The sequence below is a fragment of the Acipenser ruthenus genome, chromosome 15 (genome assembly GCF_902713425.1).
Source record: "Acipenser ruthenus chromosome 15, fAciRut3.2 maternal haplotype, whole genome shotgun sequence".
In the NCBI taxonomy this organism is placed as follows: Eukaryota; Metazoa; Chordata; class Actinopteri; order Acipenseriformes; family Acipenseridae; genus Acipenser; species Acipenser ruthenus.
The window spans coordinates 7,028,916-7,047,354 of NC_081203.1; the positions used below are offsets into that span (position 1 = coordinate 7,028,916).

Here is an 18,439-nt window from a genome sequence, read left to right on the forward strand (position 1 = left end):
ATTATCAAATTATTATTTTAGTTGATACATTATTGACAAAAACAATTATTAAACAGCTTTTGTAACATATAGTTGATTGATAAGTCATTTTTAAAGTTAATTATGCAAACTATTTATTTATTTATTTATTTATTTATTTATAAATAAAAACACAAACCTTATACCATTACCCTGTTAAGTTAAATTTACATCAGAATCTCGGGGTGTATAGTTGCATTTATCCTAATGTCACAACCTACAATTTTACATGTGCATGCAGTGGATGTAGGTCATTGAGATGTACTTTTTCATGATGGCTCTAATTTTGTTTTATAGCTTTGGCTCTTGCACATTGAGTAACGTTCTCCATTATTTTCCTGTTGATAGTTTGGTTTTCCAGTAAAGCCAACATTTCCTGCTACAACACTCTAAAGTTCACTTCCTATAGTTGCAATGTATTACCAGTAGCACCAGTAACGCATGAAGTGTATCTGGACAGGAAACAAAGAGGTAATTCCAATTTAAGAGAACCAAATTCTGGGGAGGTGTTTCCTCCAATTGTGCTAGAAGTTCCTAACCCATGTCCTGGGGACCCCATGTGTCTGCTGGTTTTCATTCCAACTGAGATCTCAGTTACTTAACTAGACCCTTAATTGAACTGATAGTTTGTTTAATTAGACCTTTTTAATTGTTTTCAGCTCTTAAACAGTTGTAGAGTTCAGGTTACTTATACAATCTTATAGCTAACTTGACATATGCAGCTGTTAAGAGCTGAAAACAATTAAAAAGGTCTGATTCAGCAAAGTATCATTTCAGTTAAAGGTGTAGTTAAGTAATTGAGAGCTCAGTTGAAATGAAAACCAACAGACACAGTGGGTCCTCAGGACTGGTTTGGGAACCACTGTGCTAGATGATACGTAAAGCACAAAAGGTGGTGCCAGAGCTGTGTAACACACTGTTTGAATGGGACCTCATTTGCTGGGGACAACCTACGCACAGACAATTATAATTTCAAAGATTGTTTCAAGTGCTGTCCAACGAAAAATGAAGTGATGACTGAGTAACCTCAAATTACCAGTAAAAGCTGCAATAAGAATACAAGACAATGCAAGATAACAGACTCATCAAAACTGTTGCAAAAATAATTGATTGCTGTGTTTTCTGTTTTATCCCACAGGCCTGATGCAACATGGCTTCGAATTCGGAAATCCTGCACTTCAAGTTTTCAAACTATGGGGATTCAATGCTGCAAAAAATGGACCTCCTGAGAAAGCAAAACAGGTTTTGTGATGTCACGGTGTACGTGAACGATCTGGAGGTCCAGGGGCACAAAGTGGTCTTTGCTGCTGGATCATCTTTTTTGAGGGATCAGTTCTTGCTCAGTGATTCCAAGGAGGTTAAAATCTCCATCACCCAGAGCTCCGAAGTGGGGAAGCAGTTGATGCTATCCTGTTACACAGGCATTCTCGAATTTCCGGAGCTGGAGCTTGTGAACTATCTGACAGTGGCAAGCTTCCTCCAAATGGGTCACATTGTGGAGCGATGCACCCACGCATTATCCAAGTTCATCAAGCCCAGTGATCCTTTGAAGAGTCAAGGGGTGCAGAAAATGGGTTCTTCAGACCCCCTAGAGGACCGGTCCACTGCTGCTGTGACAGTGGAAGAAGTTGAGGAGGAAGGAGATGAGGAGGAGGAGGAAGTGATCATGCAGCCCAGTTCTCCAAACATCCAACAGGTAGATGACAATACCGATGGGGAAGACAATGCAATCACCATCGTAAAGGTTGAATCCATCAGTGAAGCATCTATGGCCAACACTAAGCTTCAGAACCACTTTCCTTCATCTGCACAAGCCTCATTACACACTCCTGAGCCTCAGCATTCCCTTATTAACTCCACAGTGGAGACAAGAATTGGGGACATAGTGTCACGCCAGTCACAGAGCTACAGTTCTGCTGCTAGTTCAGATAGCATGTTTGCTGGGAAAAACACATTTGGGGGCCACTCAAGGACACAAGATAAATGTCTCCAGTGGTACCACCAGTGCCCCAAATGTACCAGAGTCTTTCGCCAGCTGGAAAACTACGCCAACCACCTGAAGATGCACAAGCTGTTCATGTGCTTGCTGTGCGGCAAGACGTTCACCCAGAAAGGCAACCTCCACAGACACATGCGGGTTCATGCGGGCATCAAACCTTTCCAGTGCAAGATCTGTGGCAAGACGTTCACGCAGAAATGCTCTTTGCAGGATCACCTGAACCTGCACAGCGGGGACAAGCCCCACAAATGCAACTACTGCGACATGGTGTTCGCACACAAGCCTGTGTTACGAAAGCACCTCAAGCAGATCCACGGGAAAAACAGTTTTGACAATGCAAATGAAAGGAGTCTCCAAGACGTTCCGGTAGATTTTGACTATAGTAGAGTTCACAACACCGATGCAGAAAATGCAGACCACAGCCTTGGGAACTGATGCGATATTCTAGTTTAAGACTGATAAAAAGATTTTCCGAAAGAGTTGGATATTTACAGTATGTAAAAAGACTGAAACATTTGTAACAGGACGGGGGCTCATTTGCATCTGTGGTTTTAGAGCTTTTAACCTCATCTCATCTCACCGTCAGGGGACTGGACAGAATCTGTAACAGCAGTGTCACACACAATACTGCCCTCTACACGTGGAATTACTGAAAATACTGGAGTTTTAAAGAGAACTGTTTAAATTTGTTAAACAGAAAAGGAGTTTTATTGACACATTCTGTGTGTGTGTGAGGTATAGATTATTTGATAAGACTGGGGGTGTAATGATTCATCATGTATTGATGAATTGTGATAATTTCTTTACATGGTATAGCGTATCGTAATAGAAGTATGTATCGTTTGTATCGTGATTCAAGACCAAACGCAAAACATAGCTCATTGTAGATCACCAAATGGTTCTTGAATAAAGAAAGTGTGTTTTATAGTTGATATGGATACATACTCTCCCTATCTTAATTAATTTTTGTCTTAGCAAAGTGGTCCATCATTAAATTTGATTTAATTATATCTTATACAAGTAGCTAATGAGGACAATTACATGTATTAGTTACATATCGCAATACGTATCGTATCATGAGATTAGTGAATTGCTACACCCCTGGATAAGATGGTTTGACTTACAAAAAGTGCTTAGTTTATTAATGTATGGATCCCCTAAACTGGTATCAGTTGGGTCCATGTGAAGACAGATCAAAATAAATCCTCTTGTTGACACATCTAAACATTCTGTACATTGCTAATGAAAGGCATGCATAGCTTGTAGTTAGACTGTGCAATTAAATCTAATGTAGGAAAACCATCCTGAGTTAAATCATTCAAACCCCACTTTGTTGCACTTTATCCAGGATGAGCACATTGTGATAGAAATAATGTGTGTATGCTGTTGGTTTTATTATGGTTAATGGTAATGTAATATAGACAGATACATAAACGGGTTTACAAACAGCTAGAAACGCCTGTAATGTAAAGCTGTTGTGTCCTTCCCATAGTCACGCTTTACAGACTGATCAGTGCCATGTTGACTGCCTGTGGTGGTTATACACCCTACTGCCAGTGTAACGGGAGGTCGTTCACGTTTGCTGTCCAACCCTTATAAGGTGGTGGGTTACTTGTATTGGTACTATTGTATTTTTGCCGTTGTTACTGAAACTTAGATACATTAAGTCCCCAAATAAATTATAGTGTTGATTGAATGAACTGCACATGTTTCATTATAGCTGCTATTGAATACAAAAGTTATGAGATGCCAAAACATGCTTTAGTTCAAAAGTAACAAGAATATAGAAATGTCTTGATGGAAATATGTCAGTCACTGCCTGTTCATTGATTGCTATACTTCTTGTTTCATCTTTACTGGAACTACCATAAGTGGCACCTGCATAAAAAATAACTAAAAATTGCACACATTTGCATATATAGGATTTCGAAAAAAAAAAAAAAAAAAAGCGGAATATTGCAATAGATAAGTTAATTTCTGCAAATATACCCGATGGTAGATCCATTAAAGATGAAGCAACTTCCTTCGTAAGTATTTCAGTTTTAGAGACCCTTGTCCTTCGTATATAAGTTTACTAGCTTGCTGTTTGAGAGTCAAGTGCATCTACAGTTGGCATCACTATAAACAAAGGTCTTGCATCATCTGCTCATAGAAATAGTGTTTATTCTTATTAATAAATCAATAGCGTTTGGCAATGATGTTGTTCCCCAGTAACAGCAGCTCAGCAATGAGTTCAAAAGCAGTGTCTAACGCAGGTCTGAGACAGGTGCAGTCTATGCTGCTCCAGAAATGTCAGAGGGACTCGGTCTATTACAGTTCAAACAGGCATTAATCCCTAGGTGCACTGCTTATTGCTTTCTGCTTGAACATCTAAAGGCGTTCAATACAGTACAGATTGCAATGCGCTAATAGGATTGTGTTCCAACTGCTGTAGAGGTGCAGTATGCTGTCTAGTTGTCATGTATTTCATCCATATTGAATCAGCTTTGCATAGTGGGATAATGTAGACTGGTTATTGTCACTAGCAGCAGACTGGAATAAACATATACAGTACAGCAGTGTCATCAACAAGCTCCATTATCATACATTTCACAGTGCATTGTTTTCTTAACCCTCCTAATATGTTTTGTGTCTGTTTGACCCGACAGAGAATCACACTTAATGTAGTATAAGTGGTGCAATAATTTTGTCATTACTTTTTCTCACTTGGGATGCATGGCCATATACATAGAAAAATGACATCATTATACCATTGAACAGACTATATTATACACAAATACGACAATGCTTCATATAAACTATTTTGATTAATTTGGGGGGGGGGGGGGGGGGTAGATTTAAATAATTGCTTTGTGAAAAGAGCATTATTTTTTTTTTTTTGGTCAATAACAGATGTTGTCAAATGCTCAATATAAACAGAAGGGTGTACAGGTTGTGATCCATGTCGTTAGTAAATAAAAACAGACCCTGTTCATATAAGATGAAGCTGACCACAATCTTTACCATACTAAATGCATGGCTGTTTTATGTTTGATACTTATATTAACTTTTTGAAAATAGATAGTTGTAAATACAGGTCAGTTTGTTTTACCAGGGTGCGGATTAGTCTACTGTAGGAACCTCATGAGGCAATGTAATGAACACAAGTAAAAATCATGAAGCTTATTACATAGTACGTAACATTTAGAGCAGTTGAAAGATGAGAAAAGTATGCAGAGTGTGTTTGGCTAGTCTAAGCAACCAGGAAATCATTCAGGATTTTAATTTTACTTTGCATGGATAATGCTTTTTAAATATGGACCTTAGACTGATATGAATGTTTAGATGCTCTTTTAAATTCTATCAAAGAGTAAACAGTGTTAAATATGTGCTAAGGATTAATGAGCTCAATGGGATTATGAGCTATTTATTCAATTATGCTTTAGTTGTGTTTATGGACTTTGTTAAACCTGTCTGCTTTCCTTGACGTTCTTTTACGTAAATCGCTCTCTTGTTGCCATTCCACTCAGTATCAGCGATTTCCTGTATATTTACAAAGTTAAATCCTCTTTTCAAATCAGTCATGTCATACTTAAAATATTTCTGAAGCAGCAGCAGCATCTTTCCCACAATACAATGTCATTCGATAAGTATGTATTGCAGCTTTCGTTATACAGACAGTACAAAACTGTAAAGTGTGACGTGTTCATGTGGGAATATTTTAAATAAATAGAAAAATTACAGGTTTTACGGATTTTAATCTTGGTTAAATAATAAATCTTGGAAATAAATAATGTACTGCACTGACAGATGTACTTTTACAATTTAACCGGTAGGTGGCACCCTTTCCACTCTCATTTTGCAGCAACTCCTATTGGCAAGTTTATCCCAACTTTTTTTTCCTAATAAGTCTCTACTAATATGAATACAAAATCCTGTTTATTATAATTGCGTATGTTTAAAACTTTAATGCACTCGTGCAAGAAATATAGATATATAAAATAAACTTACTTGGGAGTCACTCAATAATTCTTTCAGCGCTAAGTAGCTGCTAATGGTTAACCTGTCCAGTAGTTTCAGTAAAGCTAAGTGACAGTGTGATGTGGAAAGTGTCCAGTTTAAGAGGGGAGGAGCCTATTATGTGCAGATCAACATGGAGAAGTAGCTGGCTGCTGCTCCATAGACTATAGTGAGAAAAAAACGTATAAGGAAATACAAGTTCATCTGCATTATATGAGGGGGGTAATATATAACACAGGCTAATACAATTATGGAAGTTATTACTTTATTGGGAGGTGGATGACAACAGACCACAACAGTGTACCAGGGCAAATGTGCTGTTTACTATCCCATACAGGTGCATTACCATACCTCTATGATTTACCTTGCTTGAAGAACATTTTGCCATATTTTAATTGGTAGACCATGTTTTATATAGAGAGAGAGTCTCACTATTGAAAACCCCCAATAACTACGATAGCTCACCTTGTGTGACGCTGAAATGTTTTATTAATTGTTGATAGCTGTATACGATTAAATACAAAGATGACACATTTCATTCTGAACAATAAGCACCCAAACAGTCGTGCATGTAGCCTAGCACCGACAGCTTTGTTCCAAAATACATTTTAGTGTTTCAGTATTAGCTAATGAAAGACACAGGTCAGCAACATTTCCACTTAACTAGACCGGCTACAGTCAACAGTTTATCGACGTTTTTTCATAACTTGTGGTTGCATAACCCGCGTGTTTCAAACAGCGTTTACTGCACGTCTCACACAGATCTGATCTTACAAGTTCTCCACAGTTCTACTGAAATACAGCACTGTCTCTTTAAAATCATAATGTAGCCTACGCCTCGAAAAGCGGCTTGTTCCGGCTTTGACACTTTACATCTGTATCCTTACACAGCACAGAAGAGATAGTACCTACAAGAGGGGGAACACGGCTCTTAATTAGAGGCCATGTTTTTTGAAAACATGTTTCTGGCGCTGGTCTGGTTTAATATTTAAATACTGTTGCAGTGGCTTTGCTGTCTTTTTCTGTTGCTAGCATGTTACTATTCAGTAAGCGGAGGAATACAAGTTCGAGGGAGCTTCTTAATTTTGACAGGAAAGAGTGAACCCAAGTAAACATGTCGTCGGAGAGGGAGGAAGTCTTGGCTAGAATTGAAACAAATGATATTTTTAATTCAGTTTTATGACCCGTGGTCTTTTGCCTTTTTAAGTGAATTATTTTGCTTCTGTGAAGTTACAACTGATACAGTTTTTTTTTCTAGCTGTCGACGGAAAAATGGATGTTACTCTTTTACTTAGTGCCTGAGGTAAGTGACCAAATTGTAAGTTCGCAGTTGGCTGCAGTTAGGTGACAGCTTATGTTGTTTTGTGTTTATACCATCTGTTGTTGGATTTCATACTGTTACATTACAAGAAGAAAACCCTGCAGCTGCTTACGTGCAAATACACCTAGCTGTCAAAAAAGAAAAACATAATTCTGCAAATAAAATTAATTCCCTTGCGGTGTGCATACGTGGGCGTTTTACACCAAGCTGTCAAGTTATGAACTAAATGCTCATGTCAAGTTATGAACTAAAAGCACGGCGAGTTAGATTACTTTAAAAAAAAAATGCATTTGAGAACAGAATTATGTAAGCATTAGTACGGTAGTCGATTGCGTGCAAAGTAGTGACGACAGTGGTATTTAAACTATTCTGCTGTTGACAAAGTTGTCATACTTGCGTGTGTTCAGACGTCGTTTAATATGCAGTGTTTGAGCTATGTTAAGTTTGTCATACTGACAAACTATTTAGTTTAATTGACTTTAGTTATATCGTGAAAACGAACCAGTAAGCTATTGTGTAGTGTCTTTAGCTGAGGGGGTGTAGATGAGACATAGAATATCATAAATTGATATTTACGTTTCAATAACCTGCTGCTGTATCAAGACAAGCAGAGGTAAGGGCGATACACGGAGTAATCACTCAGTCAAACCCAATGCAGTGAGCGGACAATCATTTGCACAGTTCGGTATGTAAAAACTCTTCGTAATAAATGCATGGGACTCCTTACATCATGTATTCATCCGAATCTCAAACACCTTAGATAGGATTTGTAGAATATGGGCTATACAACACCACAAACATAAAAGCAGATGTGTGGGAATGCAGTGGTGATTATGATTACAGGATACAAATAAATCACCCACGCAGTTATGCTTGCGTAACGGTGGCACATTGCGTTATGCATGGGCATGTAATTGTATGCAAGTCGCTATCAATCATACAATGTGTATAGTGTAATGTACTCGATTTGATCATTTGTGATGGAAATACGGGCTTAGTTGCATTGTCAAGCAGTTTAAATGTAATCTGTAGTAAAATATACCAGCGCAGTTGTTGCATTTTTACTGCGTCCCTGTCTCTTAGTTACCTGCTTTCTCTTGTTTCACTATCAGGTTAATGCTCCTACTGTACCTTCAGTAAGGTGTATATGCTTTCTAGTACACATGCTAGGGTAAACACTTGTATTAATGAATGTGCGTGTATCAAAGACACTGAAGCATGACTGTGAATGATGTTAATGAATGTGCGTGTATCAAAGACACTGAAGCATGAATGTGAATGATGTGTATTTTGAGCACCAGGATATGTTTCTGCCAAACGTGTTGTGCCTGTAGTATTCAAATAATGAGGAGCATTTAATCGAATGACTTTCAGTCAAACCTGGTTTTAATGACCACTCAGGCGAATGGACTAAAAGGTGGTCTTTCTAGTGTAAATAATGTGAACTGTACCAGGGATACATCAGAGTTGTCACTGTACAAGTTGGTTTTTCATGCAGATTTAACATTTAACGAGTTTCTAACTGAAGAAAAAATATTTGGACCGATTTCAAGCATATGATCGACTGGGTATTGATCATCCATAGGGCTCTGGTGTTTGATTGATCATCCATAGGGCTCTGGTGTTTGATTGATCATCCATAGCGCTATTATAAATTATTTAGTAACAGTTAACAGAAAATAATGTACATTAACATGTTAATTAGCTGTTTGTTAACGTTTAAAAAAAAAAAAACTTCCCTTAAAATAAAGCATGACCTACAAAAGTTTAGTTAACAGGTTTTTATTCTGAATAAGATGCTATTAATTTTGAGTACCTGAGGTTCTAAATTTGCAGGACCTGTGGTTTTGTACAGTGCAAATAAGTAGCTTTTTCTTTGCAAACGTCAAATTCATTATAAAAGAAAATAAGAAATATTACTTTTTCAAAATCCTAATTTATCAAAAAAATAATTAACAGTGATGTAATTATCCAAATACAGAGAAGACAAGTGCTTGCATACATAACGTTTTGTGTGATATTAATTATAAAAACACATTCAGCAATAAAATTAGCTTAAGCGGGTTGACAAGACGGAGAGAGTTTAGCTGCGTAAGCACATCATAACCAATGAGGGTTGCAGCTGGAGCTTTTCGGCTGACCAGTCGATTTTATAGGCTGTTTGTCTGTGAGAGGCTTCTTGCAAACCGCAGCCCTATGAACTCTACACAACCCTCAACTCAACTATCAGTGTCAATCACGTCTGAAATATACCTTCAAGTATCACACTTCAAATGCAAAAAGGGATGAACTGCATTGTTATTTGCTGCAAAGCAACGTGTAAAAGGGCCTAAGTAAATAATTATTAGTATGATTTTAACTGAGGCCCGTGCCTCATAGCTGGCTTCAGCCTTGCATTGTCTTTATAAATCATGTAAACACAAACTGAGGAGCCTGATCTCCAGTGAAACATCTTGGCTCAGAAGTATGTAGGCTAGAAGATCAAAACATGTCTTGCAGTGGAATCAAAAGCTGAACCGTGACAGATCTGTTTCACCTCCATTTCCTTTGGAAATGGCTTTTAAGACACAGGCCAGTTAACAACTTCCTGTCTGGAAGGATTTCAGAAGTGAGCTTCCTCTCTGTATTTGAAATGTTTGAAACAAGAGTGAGGGAACTTTAGATTCAAACTAGCACTACTGAATTATATTATAGCAGTGGCTAATGTGGCACATTGACACAAAGACATAATATTGGCTGTACAACACACAGGATTACAAAGAAGGAATGAATACTTTTTAAATTACATTACAGTAAGCCAGTCTTTCCAATTTCTGGAAATTCCAGCTGCTTAACAGTCAATTAGGGTGTTGATGATTTTGAGTGTCAGCGTTAGCCAGCTGTTTAACATGTTTAACAATTGTGCTTAAATGTTATAGATGTTGGCTTTACGGTATGGCATGTAAAGCTAATTCTTTTATAATCATTATTAATATTACACTTTAGTATTGTAAATGCTGGAGTCATTTTTATATTGTTTTTAAATACCATACTCTTGGGTAGCTTTTCAAAAAGGTTGTGATAGGATACAAATATTCTAAATATGTTCTTTAAGTTTAAACTTTTAAGAAATGAATTGCATTTAAATGCTGGTCATGATATTACTTAGGATAGGTTACAACTAGACTATCTTTAAATGCAATCCAATATAGTTTACATGTTTGTAAAATAAGCCAAAAAATTTACATGTCTACAAATATGCTCCTTTCAAATATTTACCACCAGCATTCCCTCTAAGCTTTTTAGAGACTGAGAAACTTTCTGTTTTGACTGAGAAAGGGTAAATTATCAGTGAGAAACCTTTGGCCACGCATCAACTGTTTAATTTATTATTTTTGTTGCATTATACAATTTTGAAACACAATTTTCCAACACAATTATCTCAGCAATTTTACAATGTGCTTTAAATTTACATATAAGCATACAAGACATTTATTCTGGCACTGCCTCTGATTCTGAAACATCCTCTTATTTATTTATTTATTTATGGGTTTATTTATATATACACATACATACTGTCTATAACGTGCCTCATAACGCTCCTACAGCATGTCCCCCAATTCCCTATACTAGTGATTCATGCAATATTTCTACAGTAAAAACAGTACCGGTATTGTTCAAACTGTGAACAACTTCTCAGTCTAACTTCTGTTTCTGTCTCTCCCTTTTGCTACGGTATCTGAACTGATAAAAAGCTGCGCTGGCACTTTATAACACAGACATCTTATTCAGCATTCGTTTTATAACTAAATCAATATTAGGCCTATTACATGGTTATCTTTCCTAATGTATTTACTTTTTTTGCTGCGAAAGGAGCTGCGGCTTTCTCCGGGAGACAAGATGCTTCAGCTTCGCTTCAGCCCCGCTCCGGCAGCCGAACCTGGGGCAAGCCCATTCCCTCTTCCCCTCTCCCGGCCCGCCCTCCTTCTCGCACTTGGTTTGCTTGTCTGTCGCTTCCTGACCGCCGTTTAGCCAGACTATTTATAGTTTAAAAACTGCTAATTAAAATTATCCACGAGTGGGGAATGTTACCTCTTTTTTTTTGCGTTGATTACATGGTGCTTTATGCATGGTTAATTCACGAAAAGTTACATTTTTGCTTCACTATATGTGCAGGGAGAGGGAGTTATTTTATTTTGTATCTTAGTCAGATGTGTGTTATGTGTCCCGCAGTGCCCCCCACCCCCTCCACCATTTATAACGCTCTTTGGTTACAACGGTCATGTTGTGTCCGTCCCCACCCCCCCGAGACCCGCGTTATAGCGAGGGAGCACTGTATATGATATACATACAGACTGCATGCTTAACTGGTGGCCTGCATATAATTGCTTTATTCTACTGTATAAAACACTGGAGTCTGCACTGCCTTCAATTGTAACCATCTTTACACCTACTGATTTCCCATTTTTGGGAATAGCAAATTCCGTTTTTCAAAAATGGCTAATTCGGTTTCTTCTCCCCGTTTTATTACTGTATTAATAATTTAACATGGCATTTGAACAAAAATATAATGTTGATAATAAAAATAAGTAAATTAATAAATATTACCACAATTCTTTATTTTTTCTTTTTATTAAAGCCAAGAGTTTTTCAATAATACTCTTGTTGCTGTAATAGTAATTAAAGCACCTGAAGACACTTAAGACCTGTCATAATGTTTATAGACATCACTTGGCTCATCGCTGGCATTAAAATAAGCAGGAAAACCTAAGAATTATATTCAGAAAAAAAATGTCCAGCACTGTTGAGACATTATAATGTTATTTACAGTCTTCAACTGACACTGTAGTTCAGTCTACAAATGAAGGTGTTTTGAAAAGACCTGTTTTATGTTATTGCTGGCATTACAATTACAATAAAACATATTAAACAGTTTAGTAACAGTCATGTGAGAGTAATCCTATTTACAGTACTCCACATTAAGTTTAGCGTTTTTACTGGCATTACAATAACCAGGATAAAATATGAAACACTGATAAAAACGCATAATGAATCCTCGATTTGAGGTTGATATTTATGATAATAACTTGCGAAAGTTCGTAAACTGAGTGCAAAGGTTGTTGCCAGTTGCGCGCATTTTAGCCTTAGAGGGAACGCTGTTTACCACATTGTTCAAAAGATTGCAGACTCATTTTGTTTGGTTTTATAACCAAAAGTGAAAGTAAACAGCCTACATTTAAGTTGGGGTTTAGAAAAAGCAAGGCAGTAGGTGTTGCTATATATTAAGTAATAACAAAGAAATTCAAAAACAGTGAGGTTCAGTATATAATGGCAGCCCAACCCAAGGGACCATCAGAAAGTGGCCTTTACTGTCGTGCATATCTAGTAGTACATGGATGGACCAAGCGTGGTCACTGTAGACCTGTGACAAGGTGGACTAAATATTATTATTATTATTATTATTATTATTATTATTATTATTATTATTTATTTCTTAGCAGACGCCCTTATCCAGGGTGACTTACAATTGTTACAAGATATCACATTATACATTATTTCACATTATACAGATATCACATTATTTTTTTACATACAATTACCCATTTATACAGTTGGGTTTTTACTGGAGCAATCTAGGTAAAGTACCTTGCTCAAGGGTACAACAGCAGTGTCCCCCACTGGGGATTGAACCCACAACCTTCCGGTCAAGAGTCCAGAACCCTAACCACTACTCCACACTGCAGGTTTGATTGTGTAATTGGGTGCAAACTGTATATCATTGGAAATGGTTGACCTAATACAAATGGTGTGGGTTTGCATTGTTTAAATGTAAAGACACAATATGAACAGAATACCCCGCTCTGAGGTGGATGGTCCAGTAGGCATGGTGTGCATTGGTTAGTCAGGCTGTGATACAAAGAATGAATCAGGAACCAACCTCAAAAGTCACCCACTGCCACGCTCCTTAAACATGCATTTAAGACATTTTCTGTTTTACAACAGTTTTTTTTCTCCATTCAAAAAGTGTTTCTCATGTATTGCACAGAATCTGTCCGGGCACACTTGTTCATGCTGTACTGTAGTAGTAGGCGCAGTAGTCTTGTGCCCTGGTGTTAAGGTTACAGTTTGCATGAGGTCATACGTTGGAATCACAGACCTGCCTTTCAGTTTTGCATCAGAGATGTGAATGGCACACTGCTTTTGCTGCCAGCCATTCTGGAGTGAGTGCATGCATGTTTGAAATTCACGTATTGGTCAGGACTTGAGTCATTAGAAGTGCATATACCATAGATGTGTAAAAATAATCTTGCTCAGTGTTCCCTCATCTTTTTATTTAAAATCACTAAATTGAGAGTTTTTGAATAAGATTTTGGTGTTCAATAAATTGTGCATAGGAGAAGACCATCTGAGCGATACGTATTTGGATGTCTGTGTGTAAAAATAGTTAAACACTTGACTTGGTGATTCTTAAATAAGTAGATTAGAGAACATTTAAACGAGTGGGTGATCTCTGGGGGGGTTCCAGAGCTATTCACGTGCCAGTCACATGAACATGAATGCAAGGTTCCTGTTTAGCTGTGGGAAGTAATTTGTTTAATGAGAACTTGCAGTACATGCAATAAAGGTCAGAATGTAAATTTTTTTTTTCATGTGGTACCAAGGGGATTAAAGGTAAAATTGTAGGGTTCTCAAAGATTTGGATCAGAAAATCTGTTGTATCAGATTAGGGTTTGGCAAAGAGTTGGTAGAACTGTGGTCTAATTGATCTAACTTTGCAACAATAGCAAAATCAAAGGTTGACATGTTCACAGCCAACTTCTTGTTTAGCTGTTTTGGCTCAGAAATCATTCCATGGCAATTTGAACATCTTGTGCTGGTCAAAGGGTGTTCTTCCTCAACCTTTCTCAATTACAGTATCCGTTATAGATACAGTACTGTACACCAATATAGAATTACTGGTATTTGCATGACACTTGCTGTGTGGCACTGTGGATTCTCATCCAGCTAACAATTGTGTTTCTTTACAGAAACTCCATATCTTTGACTTGTCCTTTTCATACTACAGTATAATTCTTAAACAAGTTTTTTTTTATTTATTTATTTATTTATTTATTTTTATTTAGTAGATTTTAATGTAGTGAAAGGGTGTCTGCTAAGAAATAAATCATCATCATCATAATAATAATAATAATAATAATAATAATAATAATAATATTTTACATTTACTGTATAAGGATATGTAGATATACTTAAAGATAATTCCTTGTTTAATTAGTGTATTATCCTCCAAATAGCAGTTTATATTTATAGATCTTAGTACATAGCCTCCTAAGCTAAATGTATATTTCCATCAGCTGTAGATATATGCACACATGTATCACTTAAAATAATTTTATACTTAACTGTTAGGGATGGAACACATCTTCAAACAAACATTGAAATGCAGGCAATAACTATTACGTTTGTATCAGTTTATTTAATATATTACATAAATGAGTTCCCAAAATCAAATGCATACATTAAAATAAAAACATTCTATTGTACAGATGTTTGTTGATGAGGTTCTCAGAAAATATGTATTTACGTAATGTTATGCCATATAATATTAATCTTCATAAAAATGAAGAATTGAAATAAAAACCCATATTAGTCCCTATACTAAAAGATGTTATCATTTAAGCTAGATTTCACTAATTGAGAAACTGCTTATTAAACTTTACTGCCAGCTGAGTCCTACTATATGCAAATGTTCTTATGACAAAGTATTTCTTAATGCCATATTTATTTCATTGTATGAGTAATGGTATAAAAATTTAGGCCAGTAAACCTATGAGTGTTTATTGTGGGCTGCTCTGTTTGAGTTCTGCATGTCCCAGATGGGCGATCACTTGAGAATGAATCACAGTATTTGACAGTTTATTTATAGTGTTGGGTTGCCCTCTCTCAGGTTTTCTCATTTAGAATAGCTATAAACTTTCCCCTTACACTCTGTCACATGTGTCGTTTGGATTCTACGGTTACGTGTACAACTTTGCATGAATTGTATGCATCAGATGTATGCAGTGCAGATGTAGTAAGTCATGAAACAAACTACATTCAAGTAAATCTGTGGTGTTTTAGTTTGTGCCTTTTCTTCAAGAATGGTATGTTCGTTTGTTTTTCTTTGGAAAATTAATTGGGAAAATGTACTTTACTGATTTGATACTGGATGATTAGTGTGCTTAATTTAACTAGTGAAATAGCCTAAATTATTACAGCAACTCAGCGATTTTGTTGTAGCCCATACCAAGTTTTAGAATTAGTATAGAGACATAACTCCTGAAATCAAACGTGGATTGCTTGTTTTGGTACTTAAACAGTATATATCTGGTTATGCTTTATGTTTTGGGTATAGGAGATTATTTTTGTGTTTAAGGTAATACACACATGCTTTAAAAAAAAAACATTGCTATAAAACTTTTGTTTTGCTTTTTAATTCCCTTAATTGACAAGATAAATGTCAATTGAGTGAGACTCAGTTTTACTATTGGAATAATGTCAATGTTTTGTTATGACAGTCTATTATGCCGAAATCTGTGAACTGTATACTCTTCTATACTAGTGAATAAGGTACTAAGAGTTCCCACATTTTAAACATATTAGCAGGACATTTCTAGTACTAACCCAATGGATGCGTTGTCTAAATGTCCGCTCTTCTTTATCCCCCCACCACAGCACAAGCGAGATTCAAACCACGTTCGCATGATTCACCCTGCACTCGGCAGTGCTTTTACTAGGTCAGGCACTGGGGACCCAGTAGTCAGATTATACATATGACCGTTTTGAATTACTAGTGCAGGCCTACCAACAACCAGAAGTACAGAGCTAACTCGGCGCTCAGCTGAATCTCTCTAGATTACAGGGAAACAGAGTGCGTGGCACCTCTTGAATTTGAGCAGGAAAGGCCAAGGAGCAATAAAATGGGAATGTTGCCTGCAAGTGATAGCCACAAATATTTACTGTGCAAGTTGTACCAACACAGGGTATATTTGCAGAAATGAAGCTGCCTATGCTCCATGTGTATCTAATTCTATGTACAGTAGGCCCGTTTGTGCAGTTTAGCTCATTACTTTGCATTCATGTTATAATGTGATGTTTTAACAGCATCATCTTGTCATATTTATCACACCTCATAATGCTAAAGAAAATCCTGAAAAAATGATCTAAAGTAGGAAAAATAGTAAATATTTAATTTTGTCAGTTACTTTAAGGCAAGATTTCCATCTTATAGACCTTTGCCCCTTCTAGGGCTAAGCATATGGATGCATTGCCTACATTTCTGGTGTTCATGATCGAGCAAGGGTATTGCATTCTTAATTCAAGCAAACATATATTTGCAGTACATTCTAATGATACAATATTTCTAAAGCAACACATTACTTTAGTCCTGTCGTACAGCAACTGGAATTGAAGCAGAAGTAAAAAGATTGCCCACAGGACAGACACTAGTCACAACATTTTAAAAAGCTAGAAAATGTAAATGCTAATTTATGCTGTCCCAATTAAATATTTTTACAGATTTGTTTTTTTTTTAAAAAAGGCATTAATGTTGCCTTTATATAGTAATAAATGGAAGTAATGTAAAATTATAAGTTGGTTCAATTTACAGTGATGGACACTTTAAATTACAGTACATAACCAGAAGTCTCAGGAGCACTATTTGTAGGTCTGTTTAATGACCACTGCCCTTTCTTTTTATTTGTGTGTTTTATATCCCAAATTAAACTAATCAAGGTATTTATGTCTCCAAGATAAAGTTACAACTTTTTCATATTCTTGGAGTAAACAGCTGACTGCAATAAGTTCTAGACAGCTAGACAGTTGGCTGGTTTTGTTCCACGTTCCCCCATATTTATAGACCGGTTCTATAGTTGCCATACACTCTATATAAATCAAAAAAGACATCCATCTTATAAATCAGCTGCAAAAAGACTAGTGATTGCTTCTCTCTTGTCAGCAAGGCTTCCTTTTGCTCTGTTACACACAGTCAGTGTCTCAACCCATCTACTAGATCTGTGGCTTGAATATTAACCACTGAATATATGCCACTTCATTCCATAACCTAGTTGTACTGCAACTGTTTCAGCTAAAAATCATAGCAACGTGGCGATCAGAATTTTGGTCTGGAATGTGCCAGGTTTGTACCTTATTTCTTAAATTTGCTTGCAAGTTCTATGAAAGATTTACTGTAGCATTCGTCATGGGTAGGTGGCACAGCAGGATGCCTGAGTTTGAATCCTTGTCAGGTAAAAGTCCAGTCTCATCTTAGCAGTATGGTTGGACAATGATGGTATTTTTAATTGGCTGCAAATTATTATGATAATCTTAAATTGTGTTTTAGCTACCATTATTGGTATTTAAATTATAAGCACCTACAATGTGATTTGTTGTAACCTAGTCTCTCTGGAACATATCCTGTTCAGTGTTGATGCGGAGGTTTACAAAGTGAAGTTTAATCTTTAAACCTCTGTAGGTAAGCAAGTATCCATGACACATGCAGGAGCTAGAAGACCCATAGCTAATTTTCCTTTCTAGAGTGCTTTTATTAGCATGTTAATCTATTCTGAAATTGTTTACAATATTCTCCATCAAAAGTTGCAGTATTAAGTGATGAGAATTTGAGTAAATACTGAGAAAGCTGACCGCATTATGGTGGATATATAATGTTTACTGGTTTATCTGCAATTCAGGTATATTAAGCTTTGGTGCAAGTATTTTAATATTTTACAGTATTTGTTTTATACAGTTAATGAGAATACAACATATGCAATTGAAAGGGTTAAAATAATTTTTAGCCAATCAAAGAAATTGGTTTGTATTAACAATCCAATGCAAAACAGTTTTTTCTTGGCAGTTCCACTCATAATTTGCTGACATCCATACTGTACCTATACCCAGAATAGCCGCTGTAGTATTAATGACATTAATATACATACAGCCAGGAGTTTAACCAGCAACAGAAAATGAGTCCTTGATGACACAAGATGATTCTGGTTTAATATATATTCATTTGCAGTAGGTCAGCTGGTGTATTCCCAGTTTGTTTTCAGTTTATAAGGTTAGACTACTTTCTATAGACTATC

The 18,439-nt window shown here is 36.5% G+C and overlaps 2 protein-coding genes across 9 annotated transcripts in view; both read left to right on the top strand.

The window, feature by feature from the left end:
* LOC117422082 (zinc finger and BTB domain-containing protein 26-like) overlaps positions 1 to 3,994 on the top strand; it is a 7,300-nt gene extending 3,306 nt beyond the window's left edge. For 5 of the 6 annotated variants that reach the window (XM_058987079.1, XM_034036733.3, XM_034036736.3 and 2 more), the window contains exon 2: positions 1,157 to 3,994. In XM_058987079.1, the coding sequence (XP_058843062.1) occupies positions 1,169 to 2,452 (1,284 nt within the window). In that variant the 5' untranslated portion in view covers positions 1,157 to 1,168 and the 3' untranslated portion in view covers positions 2,453 to 3,994. Of the gene's footprint in view, positions 1 to 104; positions 490 to 1,156 lie in introns of those variants that run through there. The other variant, XM_058987078.1, reaches the window with a different exon arrangement.
* Positions 3,995 to 6,835: 2,841 nt separating this feature from the next.
* Positions 6,836 to 18,439, top strand: part of LOC117422428 (roquin-2-like) — a 51,572-nt gene continuing 39,968 nt past the window's right edge. For 2 of the 3 annotated variants that reach the window (XM_058987075.1, XM_058987076.1), the window contains exon 1: positions 6,837 to 7,319. The gene's annotated coding sequence lies outside the window, so the exon portion shown is untranslated. Of the gene's footprint in view, positions 7,320 to 18,439 lie in introns of all 3 variants that reach the window. The other variant, XM_058987077.1, reaches the window with a different exon arrangement.